The following is a 19,308-nucleotide window of genomic DNA, read 5'->3' on the forward strand; positions in this document are numbered from 1 at the left end:
TCTTTTCTTTTCTTTTCTTTTCTTTTCTTTTCTTTTCTTTTCTTTTCTTTTCTTTTCTTTTCTTTTCTTTTCTTTTCTTTTCTTTTTTCTTTTCTTTCTTTTCTTTTTTTTCTTTTTTCTTTTTTCTTTTCTTTTTTCTTTTTTTTTTCCTTTCTACCCCCTTTTCCCTTTCCTTTCCTTCTCCTCCTCCTCCCTTTCCCCATCCATGCTGTGTCCAAGGCACAGCTCAACACCCATCAAACCTGATGTCACATCTGCCACAGCTGGACAGATCTTTAGTCTAAGGTAATTCCTGACAAATATGCTGATAAAGATCCATTCTGCATGTGAAGGAAAGGGGCTTTCTGCGAGTTTCCTGAGGAGGATGGATTGTCTGATTGAGAGCAATGTTGGAATGTGCAATTCAATTTCAAGGGGGTTCCCTCCGCTCTGCTCACGTGAGAAATTAAACCAAGATTTGTCCTTCCTGCCAGTATATTAATAATTATCTTGTACTTAACACAACTGTCCAATTCCTTCCTTTTCAGTGAAAAAGAAAAGAAATTGGCATAAGCATGACACTGGCCAGACAACAGAGGTGAAGCCTGTGCAGAACGGGAGCCAGGTCTTTATAAAAGAGCTCCGAAGTCGGACGTTCCCCAGGTGGGTTGTTCATCTGGGGGGCAGTGTTTGTACAGCCACTGTCCTGGGAGGCTGGTGATGGGCCTGGCTGAAAGCATCATGGAATGACAGTGTCTAAACAAATGCTGCTTGACTGCAGATGTCCCAGGCTCTTCCCTTTTTTATATTTGTGCAGCTGTATTCAGGTTTCTTTTTGCCTGAGCCCAGGTCCTGTGGATTTCCACCTTTCCATCCATGCTTGGATTTGGGAAGGCAAAAATCACAGAATCACAGAAAGGCTTGGGTGGGAAGGGGCCTTAAAGCCCATCCCATTCCACCCACCTTCCACTGTCCCAGGTTGCTCCAAGCCCTGTCCAACCTGGCCTGGGACACTTCCAGGGATCCAGGGGCAGCCACAGCTTCTCTGGGCAACCTGTGCCAGGGCCTGCTCACCCTCACAAGGATGAGTTTCTTCCTAACATCTAATCTAACCCTGCCCTCTTTTAGTTTACAGCTGTTCCCCCTTGTCCTTTCACTCACTATCTGCCCCTGTAAAAAGTCACCCTCCCTCTCTTTTATAAACCCCCTTTAGCCACTGGAAGGGTCTCTAAGATTTCCGCACAGCCTTTTCTCCTCTAGGCTGAACCAGAGCATGTTTGACCCCTAGAACATCCACTTGCACAAGAAACTGAACCCACTTACTGCATTGAATTATCCAGTTCTCAAAAATCCTAATGACTTTGCTGAGTTCTGTCTCCATCTTGGAAAGAACAACGACATGCTCAGTTTCTGGGTGACAAAGGCTCTCTCACTGGGGTAATGAATAGTGCTAATTGTTGGGTGACATGTCCCACACGTTATTAGGCTGCTCCACAGCCATTTGCAATAGTGATCATTTTCTTCCAGCTCTTTAATGTAGACCATAGCCAAATAAATCTTTAATTATTAATAGCTAATTATTTTAGAAGAATCCTTGGAGACTGGCAAAGTGTACTTGGTAAACACAAAACTTCTTCTTCTTTTTTTATGGAGAATTTAATTCCACATTTAATTTGAGATACTGGTCTTGGGCTGGTTAAGGAAAAAACTGAAAATAAGCCAGAAGTGTTTTGCAGCTCTTACCAGATGTTTCTTGCTGAGCTCAGGATCCAGTATTTTTACTTTCTTGGCCATTTTTATTGGGGCCTGCAAGATTTTTGTCTTAACTATTTGTTTTTTTCTTTTTTTTTTTTTTTTTAATTTGACAGGTTGCAAAGCTCATTTAGTAAAAGATTTAAGGCCCAGGCAGACTGAGTTCAGTAACCTCAGGTGGCCTCTGAGACTGCACATCTCACACGAGATGTGAACTGGAGTGCAGGACTGCTGCAGGAGAGAGCACTCAGGCAGTGGCCTCACCTGCCTGGGCAGGAAGGGCTTTTTGGGGAGAACCTTCAAAGTCTGACTGCTCCCAGCTGGCACACAGCACATGGTGACAGGACACTTTTGGGACTGGTAGTCCTTCATATACAGTCACTTTTCAGGCCTGAAAAGATCAAGAAAGCAGACTTGAATTTCCCTTGGGGGCTCTCAGTGCCAATAGCTGGTGGGCCAATGGAGCTGCCCTTTCCTCATTCCCCTCGGAGCCCTCCCAGCCACTTCAAAATGATCTGCAGAGTATTTCCCAAGCGATTTATTCAACTTCTTTAAAATGATTTGCAAAGTATTCCCAGCGCCATTTATTTGAGATTAGGTAATGTTTTTAATCTTACCTTCTTTAGAGTGGAACACTTAACACTAATTCCTTTAACATTGATCACCAGTAGCTCAACAGATCCTACAGCTGAGGAAAACAGCTTTTTGCCACAAGCTGTTATTTTAGGAGCTCCCAGTAGCTGGAGCACGAGGCTCAAGAGATTGATTCCGGATGATTTTGTTGTGCCCTCCGTGCTCTGCAGCAAATGGCTTTTTGGCTTTTGGCTTATGGGTCTAATTTGTATGTAATTCCTTACCCATAGTGCCTCCCTTTCAGTAGTGACACGCAGATCATCCCAAGCCCCTCACCGTTGCCTCTGTTTGGTTTTCCAGCGCTGAAGACATCGTGGTGAAGGTCCCAGGCAGCCAGCTAACACCGGAGTACTTGGAAGAGAACGGCTTTGCAGAGCCCATCCTGGTGCCCAAGAAGGATGGGCTGGGCCTGGCCGTGCCCGCACCCACCTTCTACGTCAGCGACGTCGAAAACTACGTCGGTGGGTACCTGGGAGGGCAGGTGGCAATTGTAAAATACATTGTAAAATACTGTCTATGCCCTGGCCGTGCTGGCTGCGTGGTTTTTATGTGGTGGGAGCCTGTAGTTAGCAGTGAGCTCACTGCTGTTTAGTGTACCAGCTTGGCAGAGAGGCTGAGCCAGGCTGCACTGCTCTCCATAGCAGCAGCCACAGCAGGATCAAGAAATGGTTTCTGGAGGCCAGGACTTCATTGATTTCTGCCAGCTTGCTCTGTGTTGAAAGAACAGCTACACTGCAGCTCCCTCTGCCCAGGCAGCCCATTTTTTAGCAGTGGTGCCAGTGAGAGCTGTTTTCAGCGCTGCTGGTCATTTGGATCCTCTTGGCATTCTCCTGTCTCTGCCCTGAGCAGGGTGTTGTGCTGCATCTTCTCACAAGCCATCACCTCATTCCACCTGGGGAAACAGACCTTGGCCAGAAGTCGTGGAAGGGCTCTGAAGCCACTTGTCTCCACATCCTTCTTCCTTCAGCATGTGTGTCTTGTCTCTTGTCCTCTCGTGCTCTGTCCTTCCTCCGTGTCCCTCTCCTACCAGTCTCGTGGCAAGGCAGTGTCTCTTTGGAGCCATGACTGCAGCTCCAGTGGATCCATCTGTGTTTCATGGTTCCTTCATCTCCTTCCACAGTCTGCTAACCACCCCTCCTGCACTCCCTCACCCAAACATTGACCCCTTCCCCAGACTGGAGGGTGCCATGACCGGCCACTGCTGCTCTTGACCGTAACTGTTGGATCTGCAGGGAGAAAACTGTGAATAAAGGAGAGTCATAGAGTCACAGCATCGATTCAGTTTGGGAAAGACCTCTAAGATCATCGAGTCCAACTGTCCCCCCCTGCACTGCCAAGGCCACCACTGACCCACATCCCCAAGTGCCGCATCCACACGGCTTTTAAATCCCTCCAGGAACGAGGAGTCCGTCGCTGCCCTGGGCAGCCAGTTCCAGTGCCTGGAATATAAGACCCCTGATGTTACTGTTACCTCTGTTCCCTTGCTTCTACAGGAAACATATGTTCTGTGCCCACCTGCTACGCTCAGCAGATGTTCTCAGATGCCTGAGGTGCTCCTTGGGCATCTGCTGGAGTTCTCTCAGCCTCCAGCTGAAGTCATCCCCCCCCGCCAGCAGGACTGTTAGTCCAAAGCTGGAAGGAACAACATGGGTTGTTTAATCTGAGCTGGCACCAGATTTGAGTGAAGGGCACAAATCTGTGCTGGTCCAACCTCTTTGGGGTCTGTTCACGGAAGTAGGATTTCCCAAGCGGGGATTCATCTTGTTGGTTTGTACTTAATTACCTTGGACCTGGAATGTCTTTTAGAAACAACCTGAAGGAGCAGAGGACAAACCACCAAAAATGAGACTGCCAAAGACGTTGTTATATTCTGGCATTTAATGAAAAATAAATGCTTCTTCCCTCCTTCCTAATGTGGAAAAAGCTCTGAATGTCTTTATAAAACTCTACCTTTCTCTGTGTGTTCTCTTCTTGCCCAGTGTAAAATCCACTGATTGACTGATGCTGTTAATATTAACACCAGAGATTTGTATCCCACAAGGTCTGTCAGAGGAAATGTGTAAGGACCAGCAGATCATCCCTGTACTCTGATACAGGGGGGATAGTATTTTGATGTGTCATTTTGGGTAAAATAACAAAAGGTCAATTTTTTTTGGTGGCACGCCTGAAATACCGTGGTAAAAAATGGGAACTCCTTGTTGATTTTTAGGTTTTGTAAGGAAAATTTTAAAATAGAAAATTTTAAAATAAAAGAACTCGGAATTCTGTCAAATCAGTTGGAGAAGATATTGCATTTGTACAGTATTGTGATAGTAATACTTGTAGTAGTACAGTGTTACAGCTTGTCTGCAATCACAGGACCTTTATAACGTGGTGGGGAGGGCTTGCTCCAAGGATACACAGCTATTTGCATTTAATTTTCACTCAGCAAATAAAATCCGTAATGAAAATTAATAGATCCAAAATAATGTTAATCCTTTAAAGAGAAAAGCCACATAAATAATTATCTCAGGGACATGACCACAAAAGTTTCATGGATATTTCATGTATATACATGTCTTTCATGCACTTATGTCTGTGTGGGTGCATACATAAACAACAGGGAGGGAACAAGGGCTGAAAAGATCAGAAAATCAGGAGACTGAGATGTTTTTGGACATATTAAATCACCCCCTGCCCCCAGCACAGAAAATGAGGCAAGGCAGGCTGCCCATCAACCTCTCTCTTTCACTGCATTCTGTGCAGGCCCGGAGCGGAGTGTTGATGTCACTGATGTCACCAAGCAGAAGGACTGCAAGATGAAGCTCAAGGAATTTGTGGATTACTATTACAGCACAAACAGGAAAAGGGTCCTTAATGTCACCAACCTGGAGTTCTCTGACACCAGGTAAGGGTTCAGCCTGCCTGTAATTACTAGAGATTTATTTATCATTTATATTCAATTTTAAAAAAATATATATGTATATAATGTCTATTTTTATATAACATTTTTATATAATAATATGGTTGTATATATTATTTTGTCTTTATTTTATAATTATATAAGTATTACTTATAAGTAATTGTATTATATAGAATTACAATTCAATTCTAATTTAAAATTCCTGAATCCCACGCTGTGTCCGGGATACATGGCCGGGTTCAGCGAGGGAAGTTTGATCAGTGTCCCCAGTGCTTCCCTCTTTAGGAAATGCTCTTTAACCTCGGGACAGAAGCTTCTGGTTGCTCCACCTCTCCCCTGCATCATCCATACACGGCCAGGGGAGGCACAGCACGGAGTGAAGGTGCTCTTTGCTCTGAGAGGAGAAGGGTACAGGGCCCCAGTGATGGCAGCTCAGCCCTGTGTCACCAGCATTCATGTGTCATCAGCAGGACATTTGGGCACCTTCCAGCTCTATTTCAGCTCCAGTAGCGCAGGCACAGCCCATCCAGTGCAGCTGTTTGCTCAGACATAACTTGATGCTCCAGGAGGGAATTCTCTGCCTTGTCCAGGTGGGGAAGGATAATGTCCTCTGTTCCAAACATGATCTTAGGTACTTGGGTGCAACGTGATAAACACCATTAAGACCAAAGCAAGGTGGACAGGGTGACCACAGAGGTGTGATAATGCTCTCTGTGGGAGAACACAGACACAAGGGGCCTTAATTTTTAATATTCTAAGTTGCTTTTCTGGTGAGATGGGAACCCTGATGGATGTAAGGCAACACCTTCTCCCAGCTTAAGGTGATCTTGATCTCCTTGGCACGTTCCTTTTTCAAATGTGCTGTACAGCAGTGAGCATCCCCTCTTGGTGTGAGTGCATCATGCATTGCTTACTAAAATATTCCCTGCAGAGTAGCAGAGAGGGGGGAAGTAGATGAAGTGTGGCTTTAGGTGCAGTGCTACATGTCACTTTGAGATTTTGTCGTATCTTTGTAATGCTACAACGTGGGTTATAGTTCTGTTTTCAGTGCTTTGGGCAGATAACCTGTGATCTGTCTGGCAGCAGCGCAGAGTCAGGGTGGTGCTGACTTCCCGAGGGCAGGGCAGGTTGGGGGTCACGGTGCAGATCAGCTAGATCAGATATTGGGAAGAAATTCCTCCCTCTGAGGATGGGAGGCCCTTCCAGAAGGGAAGCACCAGAGAAGGAGAAGATCCCTTTACGTGCAAACACACCACACAGATGATGATGAATGTCAGCAGAAAGATGAAGAATGGTTGTTTTGGGGAGCAGTCTGTTTCAGTGAGAAGACTTGAAAAAGAAGGCTGGTGGATAATGACAAGCTCATTTTTCCCAGCTATTCCCCTGAGCCGTGGAGTTGGGATTTAGTGGTGCACACCCATTGCTGCAGAGAGCAGCTCTGCTCATTACAGGCTTCAGAGATCACCAGGATCTTCAGCAGAGATTTTTTCAGCTTTCTGCCATTATCCTCGAATAACAGGATGTCTTTTGTCCTGAAGGACTGCTGGAGCTGTCGCTCATACACTGCTAATTTAGACATTAATAGCAAATATTTTATTACTTAGCATAGACAGTGACAGTTTAATTGAATGCACTGCTCCATCTACCCTGCCATGGAAATGGAGCTGTTGTCATCAGGGTTTGACACTGAGCACAAATGACATGTGGGAGCATTTAGTCTGGGTTTGAAGTGGAAATACTCTTACTGACATGGTCCAGCAGTGAATCTTCCCCTTCCACAACTATTAGCCAAAATTTTGGACTATTTAAATCTAAAATTTAGCACATTCGGGGATGAAACACTTAATACCTGGTTCTCATGCCCCTGCATTGTCTTAGCTGTGATTATAGTGTATGATATTTGTCACATAATATATGAATTATACAAATAAATAAATACAGTATGAACATATGCTCAATGTAAATTAAGATAGTAATTTGTATAGATTTTAGATACATATACAATATGAGTGTATGCTTAATGTAAATAAATAGATTAATTTGTATAAATTATAGAAAATATATAAATATATAATATATATGTTGTCTTTTAAATATATTCACATTATCAACCCAAATTAGACGTTTTCCTTCTTCTGAGCTTTTAATGTAATTTATTCAGTCTAAATAAGATCACTGATTTTCAGCATCAGAATAAGACTTATTTATCCATAAGCATTAACGTTATTTGGGTTATTAATATTAAGCTTAACTTGCAAGTTTTTAAGGTTTACCAGATGATTTATGTCAAAGTGCACACATTTCACTTTCTCTTCAGAAGTGGGCTGGGCAGGTGACTGTGATAACAGATCTGGTGACACCTGAGCCTGCGTAGCAAGAGGCAGGGGCTGGAAAAATGTGAAGAGCATGTATTTGATCAGAGATGATGCTGCTGAAAGAAGGCAAAGGATTGTTGCTAACTCATCATACCTAAAAAAAACCTTAAATCTCTGTCAGTAAACAGTTTTCCCAAATTTTCTGAATGAAGAGCAGTTCCACTGGCACGAGAGGAGCTGCTTCAGTTTGCCATGCAAGTATTGTCACACACTCGCCTCTCGTCGTACCGGGCTCCTTGTGCTCCGTTTTAAAAAGCTGCCTGTCTGTTCTCTGTTCTCTCTGTAAGGATGTCCAGTTTTGTAGAGCCTCCTGACATCGTTAAGAAGCTGTCCTGGGTGGAAAACTACTGGCCTGATGATGCTCTGCTGGCTAAACCCAAAGTGACCAAGTACTGCCTGATCTGTGTGAAGGACAGTTACACCGACTTCCACATAGACTCCGGAGGAGCCTCTGCCTGGTACCACGTGCTCAAGGTGAGGGTTCACGGGTTTCAGGTGTATCTCGTAACAAACTTAAGCTTTGCACACAAAGAACCATCATAAAAACCTCTTGAAATTCAGCTCTCGGGTTTATTTCTCCACGGCTCCGTTGGATCTGAGCCTTGTCTGCTGGAAGTGCTCCCAGCAGTGCTGGGTCTCCCGAGTGAGGAAGCACTTGGAGCATGGAAATCCAAATCCTCTGTGTATTTTCACTCTATTAGAACTTTAATATTTGTTTAGTGCCTTCTGCACGTACATCACCCAAGGCCTTAAAGGTACCATGTCCCATGTCCTGCTTTTGCACGGTGGTGGAACCTGGTGCTGTAAACATCACTCCCACAAATCTGAGCAGATGTGGTCAGCTGGTGCTTTAATTATTTCAGCCCCTAGCTCACTAGTTAATTTTATTTAAATACTGCTAAAATACACAATGTTGCATGTGTATCTAGATAAATATTGCTCTGTGTGTGTGTCTGCCTGTGCCAGTGCAGTGTTGTTTGGTTTTGCTGATTTTATATTTTCTAATTCAGGGAGAAAAGATATTTTATCTCATCAAACCAGCCCCTGCAAATATTTCTCTGTATGAACGCTGGCAGTCAGCAGCAAACCACAGTGAGATGTTTTTTGCAGACCAAGTGGATAAATGTTACAAATGCACCGTTAAACAAGGCCAGACACTCTTCATCCCATCAGGTGAGCAGGCTGGGGCAGGTGGGCTTCCCTCCTCTGTTCAGAGGAGCACGTCCAAAATGCCAGAGGGGTGGGATTTGACAACTTTCTCTGACAAAGTCTGAAGTCTAATTCTCAAAGGAAGTTTGATTTCATGTGCTTACAAGCAAAACATGCAAAAAACCCCACAGCAGACCTTTTACTGCGTTCTATTAAAATCTTAGCAGATTTTTATCTTTTTTATCGTTTTTTAAATACTAGGCAGAGTGTTCCACCCATGGTCTAGCTGGGTTGCAGTAACTCCTGAATTCTCCTTCTGTATCCACCATGACATTGGTGCTTTCTGACATCTAACAGAGAATTTATATTGAATGAATTTATATTCTGACACCATGACACCCCGCAGAATCATTGTCACAGACATTAATCCCCTGAGACACTCAGGAAATGCAGGTACCTGCATGAGTGTGAGCGTGCACTTATGGCTGCACACTAGGCCAAAGACCTTGGTGTCACAGATTTTTATGGGTTATTTGATAGACTCAGGCTTTCTTTGGCTATTAGGGATAGCGGATTTCGTTTTTCTTGGTTCCTGGGAGGATCTCTGTAAGGACAGGGAGTTGATCAGAAAATAGGGCAGGGTTTGAAGCGAACACCGTTCTGCTCCAGCCCTTCTCCCTCTCCTTCCTCTCACCATGAACAATAACTTCCTTATTTGCATTGCTGTTTCCAGCCCTCCCTGTTCCCTGTTGAAACTGTAATCTCTTTGGGACAGGGATCTTCTCTCCCTCTACGTGCATTTAAATGATGCAGAGCCCCCTCGAGCTGTAGGCAGTGGCAGGAACTGGTACCAGTGCTCAGGAGGCAGCAACCAGTAGTGACATTTTTCTGTGTGTGAGTATATTCTTGCAGAGAATGTTTACACACTTCAATTTTACCTCGAGTGTAAGAAGCAGAAAGTAGGTGTTTCTCTCATCACCATCTGTAGAGCAGATGGTGGAACAAACACAGAGCAATTTATAGAGATTCTCTAATCTTGAGTAGATTGTTGTATGAAAATACATGTTTGGAAAACACCTGGTTCTGACACTGTGATAAAATACATGTCAGGAGCTGTCACAGGTTTTCATGGAGACGGGAGAGCAGCTGCCATCATGCAGCAAAACAAACAGGGGGCCACTTGTTCAAAGTGTGTGTGGTTCTGAAGAGCTGTACTGGTACCTAGGGAGGAAGCTGCTCAGTAAAGTATAAACATCATGTTGTGATTAAAGTCTGTGCTACTGCCGTTCCAGTTTTTATCCTGAGGACTCCTGTCTTTCTCTTTTAGGCTGGATTTATGCAACTCTAACACCTGTAGACTGCCTGGCCTTCGCAGGACATTTTCTACACAGTCTAAGCGTTGAAATGCAGATGAGGTAATCTGGCATGAAAATCTGAAGTTGTGTAGAGGCTCAGTTTTTAATCAGTGAGTAATAATAAATCACTGGCAGTCAGGCTGGTGCAGCTCTGCTGAGCAGTTTTGGGTGGTGTGCCCACCTTTGTGCCCTCTGACCACGTTCTCTCACGCTGAGTTGTTCTCAGCTGCCCTTACACTTGTTGCACAGTGCACAGGAGGATATGTGAGGTGCCTAGGTTGGTTGTGGCCATGTCCTGAAGGAAGAACTGTTACAAACTGCCAGGAGTTCTACCCTGGCACCTGCCATTCCGTGCTGGATAAGCCCCCACCTACTCATCTGGACTCTTTGCTCAGTGTAAGACAACACAAGTAGTTCTTTATTGATTCTGGGCAAATAATTCAATAAAACTGTCATACATCTGTATCACCAGTGGTTTTTATTGGTGCTGTTGTTATGTTCTGCTTTTGGCTCTTTTTTTTTGCAGCACAAAGAGGCTGCAAAGTGACTCTGGGGCTTTTGTGACACACTCGTGCCCTGTGATGCTCTAAGTTCCTGTGGCTTTGTCTTGCAGGGCATATGAGGTAGAAAGACGATTGAAAATCGTCAGTCTGACCCAGTTTCCAAACTTTGAAACAGCGTGTTGGTACATGGGGAAGCATCTACTAGAGAAATTCAAAGGTAAAACTGCATTTCCTTGCCTGCCTCGGTGGCTCAGCGTTGGGGTCTGAGAACAGTTACCCCTAATTTATGGTGATGTCCACATAAAGGATGAACAGGTGGCCAAAACTGGTCTTGTTAATGTTGGAAAACTACTTTGAACATACCAGCAGAATGTGCTGCTCCGGTCCAGCTCACCCCTGAACATCCTACCATGGGCTCTGGGAAGGACCTGAGCTGTCCCTCTTACCTGTGCCTGTGGGAAGGTTTATTCTGCTTTATAAAATAATGCTGTAATTTATTTTGAGTTGCCTGTGAGTCTGCATTCCCTGTTTTAACTGAATGAGCTATGGGCCCTGTGAGCCCTGCTTTCTCCCTTCATCCTGCTGATCCTGGTTAAAGATGTGGGCAGGTCTCATGGACTCGAGGCCACAGGAGCACGGGGAGTTAAAGCCAATTTTTCTGTGAAGTTCCAACTCTTCCAAATCAGATTCCTGCAGAGTTGATCCAAACATCCATGTGTAAATGTTCTTTACAGATTTGCTTTGCTCTTTGCTTCTGTTTCTCCTGCTACAGGATGTGCCCAGAGATATCCATCAGATCCTTCTGTAAAGAGGAAAATTTGTCTAATTAATCCACAGGGTGCTTTTCAGAATTCAGTCAGAATCAAAAAGCCACTGATGGTACCTTTTTATTCCCACAGCCTGGATGAGTGCCCACAGAAGTTAGGGATGGATATGGGGCTGAGAAAGGAGCCAAAGGATTGCCAGTGCAGACAGAGCTGACAGGAGCACAGTGTAGGAAGGCTGAGTTGGATCTGTGACACAGTAAATATACTTCTTATTACCATCAAGTTACAGTAGGGATTCATTTGTGGGGACCCACTCTCCAGGAGTTAACTTTAACTTTTCCAGTTAAACCTTTCCAAATTAAAGACTTCCTGTAAACTGTTAGTGGTTGAATGACATTGGGTTTTTTCACCTACTTAGGTTTGCATAAAGCTGGACAACAACCTCCTGCTCATCTACTCCAAGGAGCAAAGATTCTCAACGGTGCTTTCAGGTCGTGGACTAAAAAACAGGTAGGAGAAGCAGCCTGGGTTAACACTGGGTGTTTCTTAGTTGCTGGAGCAGAGAAAAAATGCTAGAATAAGTAACATCTCCAGAGAAAAACATCCAATTCTGAGGTGCCAAAGAGAAGGAACCAGGAGAATGGGAAGGCAGGCGGTCACGAGGAGCAAGCAGGAAAAATGGTACCACCAGAGTTTTAAAGAAGTTGCCAAAAAGACAGTGGATGAATGTTCTCCTTGATTCCAAGCATTTCCATGTGCCACAGCAGCTCAGCAGAGGGTTTGTGCAGCGAGGGCTGGAACACCACCTGCTTTTCTGTGGGCATGAGGTGCCCAGCTCCTGCAAACCCCACACCTTAATCCAGCCAGGACACACACACTGCTTGGAGACAAGGCTTAAAGGGATTTGAAGCCTCAATTTCCTGCTGCAGCTATTTCAGAAGTGTTATTCTTGTTGGAATGGCTCCTAAATTTGGGGAGGGACTCAGGTGCAGGAGACAGAGCCCCCAGAACCCTCTGCTGACACAGTACCTGCTTGTACTCACTGAGGACACCAGCCTGAGAAATGTGTCTTGGTAAATGCAGCAAAGGAATTTCCCTCAGAATCTCCTGTCAGGGGGTGAGCAAAATGATGTTGCAGTTGTGAAAATGCAGTAATATCTGAAAAAAGATGATTGACTTTGTTGTTCCCTCAGGACAACTTGTTAACAATAACATCCAGAAGTGGGAAAAAAGTATATTTTTTTTCCCCTCATTTGAATGTCTAATGCAGTCAAGATTGATTTCAGCACATAGGAAAAATTTGGTCCAGTCACTTCAAGAGGGATTTTTCTCTATTTTTGAAAAAAAAAAAAAAAAAACATGCACAGAAACAGCAGTCTGGCTTTGTTGTGTTTTAGGCTTTAGCAGAGCATGAAGATGAACTACCAGAAAACTTCAAACCAGCACAACTCATCAAGGACCTTGCCAAAGAAATAAGATTAAGTGAGGTTTGTGCTGTTTTCATAGTATTAACTATATTGGGGGTCTAGGCTGACAAATGGATGTATTTAAATAAATAAAGGAGGTTGCATGCATGAGGGCATCATCCACTGAATGTGGTCCCATATCCCACAAGGTGACAGTCGCTGGTTCAGCTCCTTTTAGAAGACTTTGTGTTGCATTCCACCCCCTTTCTAACGACACCCAGAGACCTCAAAACTGAAATCTGTCTTGTCCTTTGATCCTCTTTGATGCAGTATTTAAGTTTTCTGATTGTCAGAACGGCAAGTTAAGCAGAAAATAATTTCTTTTTAATTAGTCAGTGTTAATTTTAATTGGGCAGCTATTTTACTGCTAATTTTTCCCCGGGGGGGCATGAAATGTGATTCTACTGCGTTTATCACATCAGAATTAAGTGGGAAGGGTTTGTGCTCAAGCTGATCAGCATTTTAAGCAGAAAAGTGTTCATTTCATCCATCTGTTTGTGTGGACAGTCCATCTAACAGTCCCACCTGATGGTCAACCCAGTGAGAGCTGCATTGCCTACCAAGCCTCTGGAGTTTCTCCAGACTTGTGCTTGAGGGACACAGGGGTGGGAATGGGTGACTGTGGCCTCTGGTGGGATCTTCATTCCTCGGCCAGACTGACCTGTGATGCAGATCACCCTCCAGCCAATCTCTGGGGACCTTTGGGGTTTGTTTCCCCGTGGGAAGGAGGGTGCAGGTGGACACCAACCATGAGACAGGTGGGTGTGAGCACCTTCTGTTTTGTGCCAAACCGCAGAACGCTTCGAAAGCCAGCAAAGCAGACACGAGTGCCAACACCACCACCGAGGAGACCTGTCCTGTGGAGAAGGAGGAGGCGCCTTCACCCGTCCAAGTGACGCCTCCGCCCCCTCCCGCGGAAAAGCTCCCTAAAAAAAAGACTCCCAAAACTGTGAAAACCCCCAAACAACTCAAGCCATCCAAACCCCCCAAACCTCCCAAGCCCCCCAAGCCCCCCAAGCCTCCCAAAACACCGAAAGTGAAGGGAGAAGGCAAGAAGAAAGGAAAGAAGGCAAAGGAGAGCCCCCCACCAGCCATCCCCAACCTCGACTTGCTAGAGGCGCACACCAAGGAGGCTCTGACCAAGATCGAGACGCCAAAGAAGGGGAAGGTTTGTAACTGCTGGTTCAATGCCCTCCTTTTACCCAACTGTTGGATTTGATTTGACTGTTTGCGTGGTTATTCTTTGATATGGAGCCTCCCAGAAACCCACTGATATCAAAAGGTATCAGTGATGAGGGAACTTGTTTCTAAAGCATCAAATTTGCTTGGTATTTCACTCTATAAGGGGTGACTGAAGTTAGAACAATAAGTTTTCTTCCACTTTTTCCCATGTAGGACAAGTTTCTTTGTGATGTCCTTGAATTCTGAATCCTTTCAATTCAGCCTGAATTTTGCTGCTGCCTTCAGGAGGGGCCAGGATCCACTGAGGCACTGACAGGGGAATGTCAGAGTCACTGTTTGTGAAGAAATACCCGTAAATCTTTCCTAAAGCACTTCTGAACTTTTAGCAGTTTGTGTGCAGTTTGTGACACCCGTCATGGAGCAGCAGGCAGGGAGATGAGTGAGTTGGTGTATCAAGGAGAAGAGCAGCTGGTCTTCTGCTGCAGATTCTGAAGCAGCAATATTTGACTGAACCTCAGTTTTGGGTTCCGAAAGAATAAATAGGAGTTTTCAAAAATATATCATGTTATATTCCAGATAAAGCCTGTGTTTCTGACATGCCAGCACTCCATCCTCGTTAAGAGGACTTTTTCCTGATTTTTTTTTTTTTCCCCCAGGCTGCAAAGAATGTTCTAAGTGTTCCCAATAAGGAATCTGCAAGCAAGCAGAATGAGGTGGAGAAATTTGAAGTCCGAGAGCAAAATAAAAGCAAAACAGAAGCCAAATGGAAATATAAGGTGAGGCCTCCTGCTAAATTCTGCTGCTGGTTCTGCCACAAAGTGACAAGCTGAGGGTGGAGAAGTGTTCGTGGCTCTGCCTGAGCGGAGAGGACAAGCCACCAATTAATTTTGAGTTCTCAAAATAAAAAATTAAGCAGAAATATAATCAGTCACTGAATAAGGAAGGGGATGTGTGTGGATGAATTCTTGAATTGCATGTGCTGAATTGTCCATCTTGTCCATGGTGACACCAGACTGTTAACAGTGAGATGTTCAGTGATGATCCCTTTTGTGATCCTTGCTGGAACATAGTCCTACTGCTTTAAGTCTGGAGGAGTTGCAGAGAAATCAATAACCAGTCAATAATTAACTAATAATTTATACTCAGTAACTAATTTCAATGGCATGAAATTAAAGTTAATGAAATCTGAATTATGCCACGTGGATTAAAAGCTTACCTTCCTGGAGGGCTAATGGAGGGTCAGTGAAATTCACTCCTAGAACAGCACATTTTGTCTGCAGGTGCTGTTAAATAAGGTGACCTCAGGCTCTCTCGATGAAACACTTATTTGTTGTGAAATTCTAATGACAAAAGTGCAAACAAATTTCCCTGTTACAAACCCCTCTGTTACTCACCACCATTTTGGGGGAGGGAACCTTTTTGGACACTGGAAAGGAATCCTTCCCTGTGAGGGTGGGCAGGCCCTGGCACAGGTTGCCCAGAGAAGCTGTGGCTGCCCCAGCCCTGGAAGTGTCCAAGGCCAGGTTGGACGGGGCTTGGAGCAACCTGGGCTGGTGGAAGGTGTCCCTGCCCATGGCAGAGGGTGGAATGAGATGAGCTTTAAAGTCCCTTCCCACCCAAACCAGCCTGTGATTCTGTGATTTTACAATTCTCTTTCAATCTGTCTGTAGATGAATAGATTCTCTGAAGATACCTGGGAATCTAAAACATAAATGAGGTGACATTTAACTGGTTTAATTCTTTTGTTTTGCATTGTTTGCCTTTCAGAACAGTAAACCTGATTCACTTCTGAAAATGGAAGAGGAACACAAATCGGAAAAGACGCCTTTATCAGGAAATAAGGACAACAAATTCACATTCTCTTTCTCTAATAAGAAATTGCTTGGGTAAGTAAAAAATATGACAACACACATCAACTGAAAAGTCGTTATTTATATTTTTTTACAAGAAGATGAAAATCTGCCTTTCTGGTCAGTGTAGAAAATACACTGTCATGAAAAGTTGTAGTGCTCTAGTCAGCATCCTGTTTTGAGATAAAAATTGCAGGTTCAGAAATGTGTTTGTAAAATTATTCTAATTGCTTTGGCACCCCTGAAAGCATCCAGTTGTCTAGAGATACTCATTGTCTTCTACTCAGTCTTGTTACTGATTTCTAATTTTTCTTTTCACTTCAGTTCAAAGGGAGTCAAAACCCAGCTGAATACCAGTGTGTTTGGGTCACTGCAGAATTTTAAGGAAGACAAAGCCAAACCTGTACGGGATGAATATGAATATGTGTCAGATGATGGTGAACTAAAAATTGATGAGTTTCCAATCAGAAGGAAGAAAAACACTGCAAAAAGAGAACTGCCCTGTAAGAATATTTCCTGCTTTGCCTTTATCTGCTCAACAAAGTGTTAGGTGGTGATTGTCCAGAACAATCAGCATGTGATTTGTAGTAAAGAAAGCCACATTTTACCTGTCAGTCAAATGTAAGGGAAGAGGAGGGTTGGGTTTTGGAGGGAATAGAACCATGACTCTCTGTTTCTTTTTATTCATTCAGTTTTGTCAGATAAAAAAGACACCCTGCAGCACGCTCCTGTTAAGAAACCAAAGGTGGAGTCGGTACCATACAAGGTATGATGATGTTGTTCCTTCACAAGACCCACTTGAACGAGAGGATCTTTAAGGTCCCTTCCAGCCCAAACCCTTCTGTGATTCTTGTACCTGTGGTGCAGCAATTAAAGTGTTTGTTTGCTGTGGTTATTACGAGTTCATATTATAATACCTGAGTAAGTCAGAAAAAGAAAATAATTTGTTAAGAGGGAACTAAAGTTGACCAAAATGTTTGGCTCTAAGAAATTCTGTTCAGCCTGGTTTGTCTCTGGGATGTTCAGGGGGAATTGCAGACCTCCTTGCCTGGGTCAGGGGCTGATGTCTGGAGAACTGGTGGCATCTCCCTGGGCAGGAGCTGAAGGAGGGAGTCCCTGGAGACAACAGACTGGCACTCCAAGCAAGAAGGGCTGGCGCCTCAGCAGCCTGAAAGCAGGGCAGGGAGGGGAGAAGAGATGTTCTATTAGGCTGTAGGCTACAGTACCCAGAAATCGCAGCCCCAGGGAGATGGTCAGGTTTAGGCAGCTCCCTTCCATGGCCCCACACAGCCCCTGTTCCTATGGATCTGTGCCATTCTGCTCTCTGATTTCCTGATCTCCTGCAGTGGGATGGCAGATGTGGGTCTGTCCCCATGTCTGGATTGTCAGTGTTGACAGTCTTGCAGGGTGCAGACCTGTGCCCTGCTGCACGTCTGGGGTGGCAGAGCCGTGGCCACACAGTCCCTTCCTTTCCTGGATGGGTCGTGGTCCAAAGAACTGCAAAGCAGCACCTGGAAATACCACTGTTAGAGTGGTCTGATCCCATGAGCAGGATCAGATCTCAGAGCTTTGGAGGGGAAAGAAAAACCCACCGTGCCTACAGACTGCAAGGGTTTTTACTGTGCGCCTGGTTTTGTTCTTTTTGTCTTTAATGAAAGTAAATTCCAAAGGCTAGCCCTGTGTCCTTGGAGGAGCAGCAGGCTGCAGGAATCATTGTGCTGTTCTTGTTGAGTAACTCAGTGAGTTCCCACCTTTTTTGAGCCTTTCCCTTGTTTTTTTGCAGAGCGAGGACTCGTCAGATGAAGATTTGCTGCACATTGACACCGAGGCAAAGCCGGGACGAAATTCCAAAGTAAAGAAAGAGAGTGGAAGTTCAGCAGGAATTCTTGATCTTTTGCAGGCAAGCAAGGAAGTTGGGGGTTTAGAGTATAACACCAACAGGTACGCACCAAGGGAGGCTTTTCCCTCTTACCTGGGAACAAAAACTGCTCTTTTGTGGCTGTGTGTGAGTGAGAATGAATTGTGCAGCTTGGCAACTGCTTTTTCTCCAGTAAGCAAATCCCTCCTTTGTCCTATGAGCTAGAGGTGGGAAAGATTTTGGGGGTGTAATTTAAACAAATAGAGGATTTCACATCACTTTTAGCAATAATACTGTAACAGATGAATCATTCAAAAGGAGGAAAGAGCTCAGTGACTGCAGCTCAAGGGCATGAATTATGGTTTTTAATGCAGTGAGACTGTGAAGTGCAAGAAGGAAATAGGAAACTGTCTACCCTCCCTCCTATCCCTGTCATCATTCTTCTCCCCTCCAAAAAATATGGCTTGGGGAAAAAAGTAAGCTCTTTCATGGGTGCTTCTATTTCTGAAATGGAAATGTTTGCCTGGGCTTAGCTGTGTCTTTTGTGGGACCTACTCATGTGGGTGAATGTGGGAACTGAGGCTGGACGTTTTGGGATATGGTCAATAAGGTACAGCACTAGATCTTTCAGTAATCTAACAGTGAGTGGTGAAAAGAAATGGAAAACAAGGCTAGGCTAGGCTCAAATCCTGCATTCAGGACTGTCTGGAGCAAGGGGTCTGTCTGGGTCCACCTCAGACCAGCTGTGTGGGGTCATTGCCTCCACCCCTCACAGCCCAGCCCTGATCTCAAACCATCAACAGATAGCTGGGTAACAGAACACGTGTGTTGTTTGGGGAGAAGTTAGTGGGACTGTTCACACATTGAAGTATCTTGCTTAACTCAAACCTCAGGAACAAATCCACAAGGAAGGGGGTTTGGGAACATCAGCTGAGCTGTGGCTTCCATGCACAGAACTGCTCCTCAGGCAGGAGCTGCTGCGCCGTGTGCCCGGTGCTCCCTCCTCAGCTGCTCATAAGGAGGTCTTTGCTGCTGCAGCCTGAAGGGATCGGTTTGTCCTCCATCTGCGGAAAAGCAGAGGTTTTCATCCAAGCACTTCCCACTGCTCCCAGGGAGCCACAGCCTTGGTGCTTCTGGAAGCCGTGGGCTACTGGCAGAGGTTTCTGGATTCTAAATTTCTGCAAACTGAGGAATAATCCTCTGAAGGGTGAGACTAACAAGTCTGATGTGGGAAATGATGTGAGACATGTGGAAGGTTATTCTTGATTGGCTTTTTAATAAACCAGTTCCACCTTCACTTTGAAAACCCCCTTTCCCAGGCAGGCAGAACGTGTTGGGTTTCCATGCTGACCTCTGGAACCAACAGCATAATTTTCCTTCCTCCTTTCTCTAGGTCTGCCTTGGTTATACAAAGCCACAGAAGCTGTGCAGGAGGTAGAAGTAGCTGTAGGAATGGCCTGAGAGTTGAGAACAGACTGGACAGAGAGCCTGGTGCTGTCCTTTGCCCTTGCTGGGTGTTAGGTGGGCTTTGACCCAG

At 44.8% G+C, this 19,308-nt stretch overlaps 1 protein-coding gene across 3 annotated transcripts in view; it reads left to right on the plus strand.

Moving 5' to 3' along the window:
• The window catches only part of PHF2 (PHD finger protein 2), a 71,963-nt gene that overhangs the window by 38,352 nt on the left and 14,303 nt on the right, over positions 1–19,308 (plus strand). For all 3 annotated transcript variants that reach the window (XM_027888822.1, XM_027888823.1, XM_027888824.1), the window contains exons 3-17: positions 528–642; positions 2,665–2,825; positions 5,110–5,251; positions 7,929–8,115; positions 8,652–8,814; positions 10,118–10,205; positions 10,759–10,865; positions 11,834–11,925; positions 12,813–12,902; positions 13,678–14,049; positions 14,720–14,839; positions 15,831–15,949; positions 16,238–16,416; positions 16,606–16,679; positions 17,697–17,854. In XM_027888822.1, coding sequence (XP_027744623.1) covers positions 528–642; positions 2,665–2,825; positions 5,110–5,251; positions 7,929–8,115; positions 8,652–8,814; positions 10,118–10,205; positions 10,759–10,865; positions 11,834–11,925; positions 12,813–12,902; positions 13,678–14,049; positions 14,720–14,839; positions 15,831–15,949; positions 16,238–16,416; positions 16,606–16,679; positions 17,697–17,854 — 2,167 coding nt within the window. The remainder of the gene's footprint in view (positions 1–527; positions 643–2,664; positions 2,826–5,109; positions 5,252–7,928; positions 8,116–8,651; positions 8,815–10,117; positions 10,206–10,758; positions 10,866–11,833; positions 11,926–12,812; positions 12,903–13,677; positions 14,050–14,719; positions 14,840–15,830; positions 15,950–16,237; positions 16,417–16,605; positions 16,680–17,696; positions 17,855–19,308) is intronic.

The sequence above is a fragment of the Empidonax traillii genome, unplaced genomic scaffold (assembly GCF_003031625.1).
Source record: "Empidonax traillii isolate 1590-97213 ecotype Southwest subspecies unplaced genomic scaffold, ASM303162v1 scaffold246:size859669, whole genome shotgun sequence".
NCBI lineage: Eukaryota > Metazoa > Chordata > Aves > Passeriformes > Tyrannidae > Empidonax > Empidonax traillii.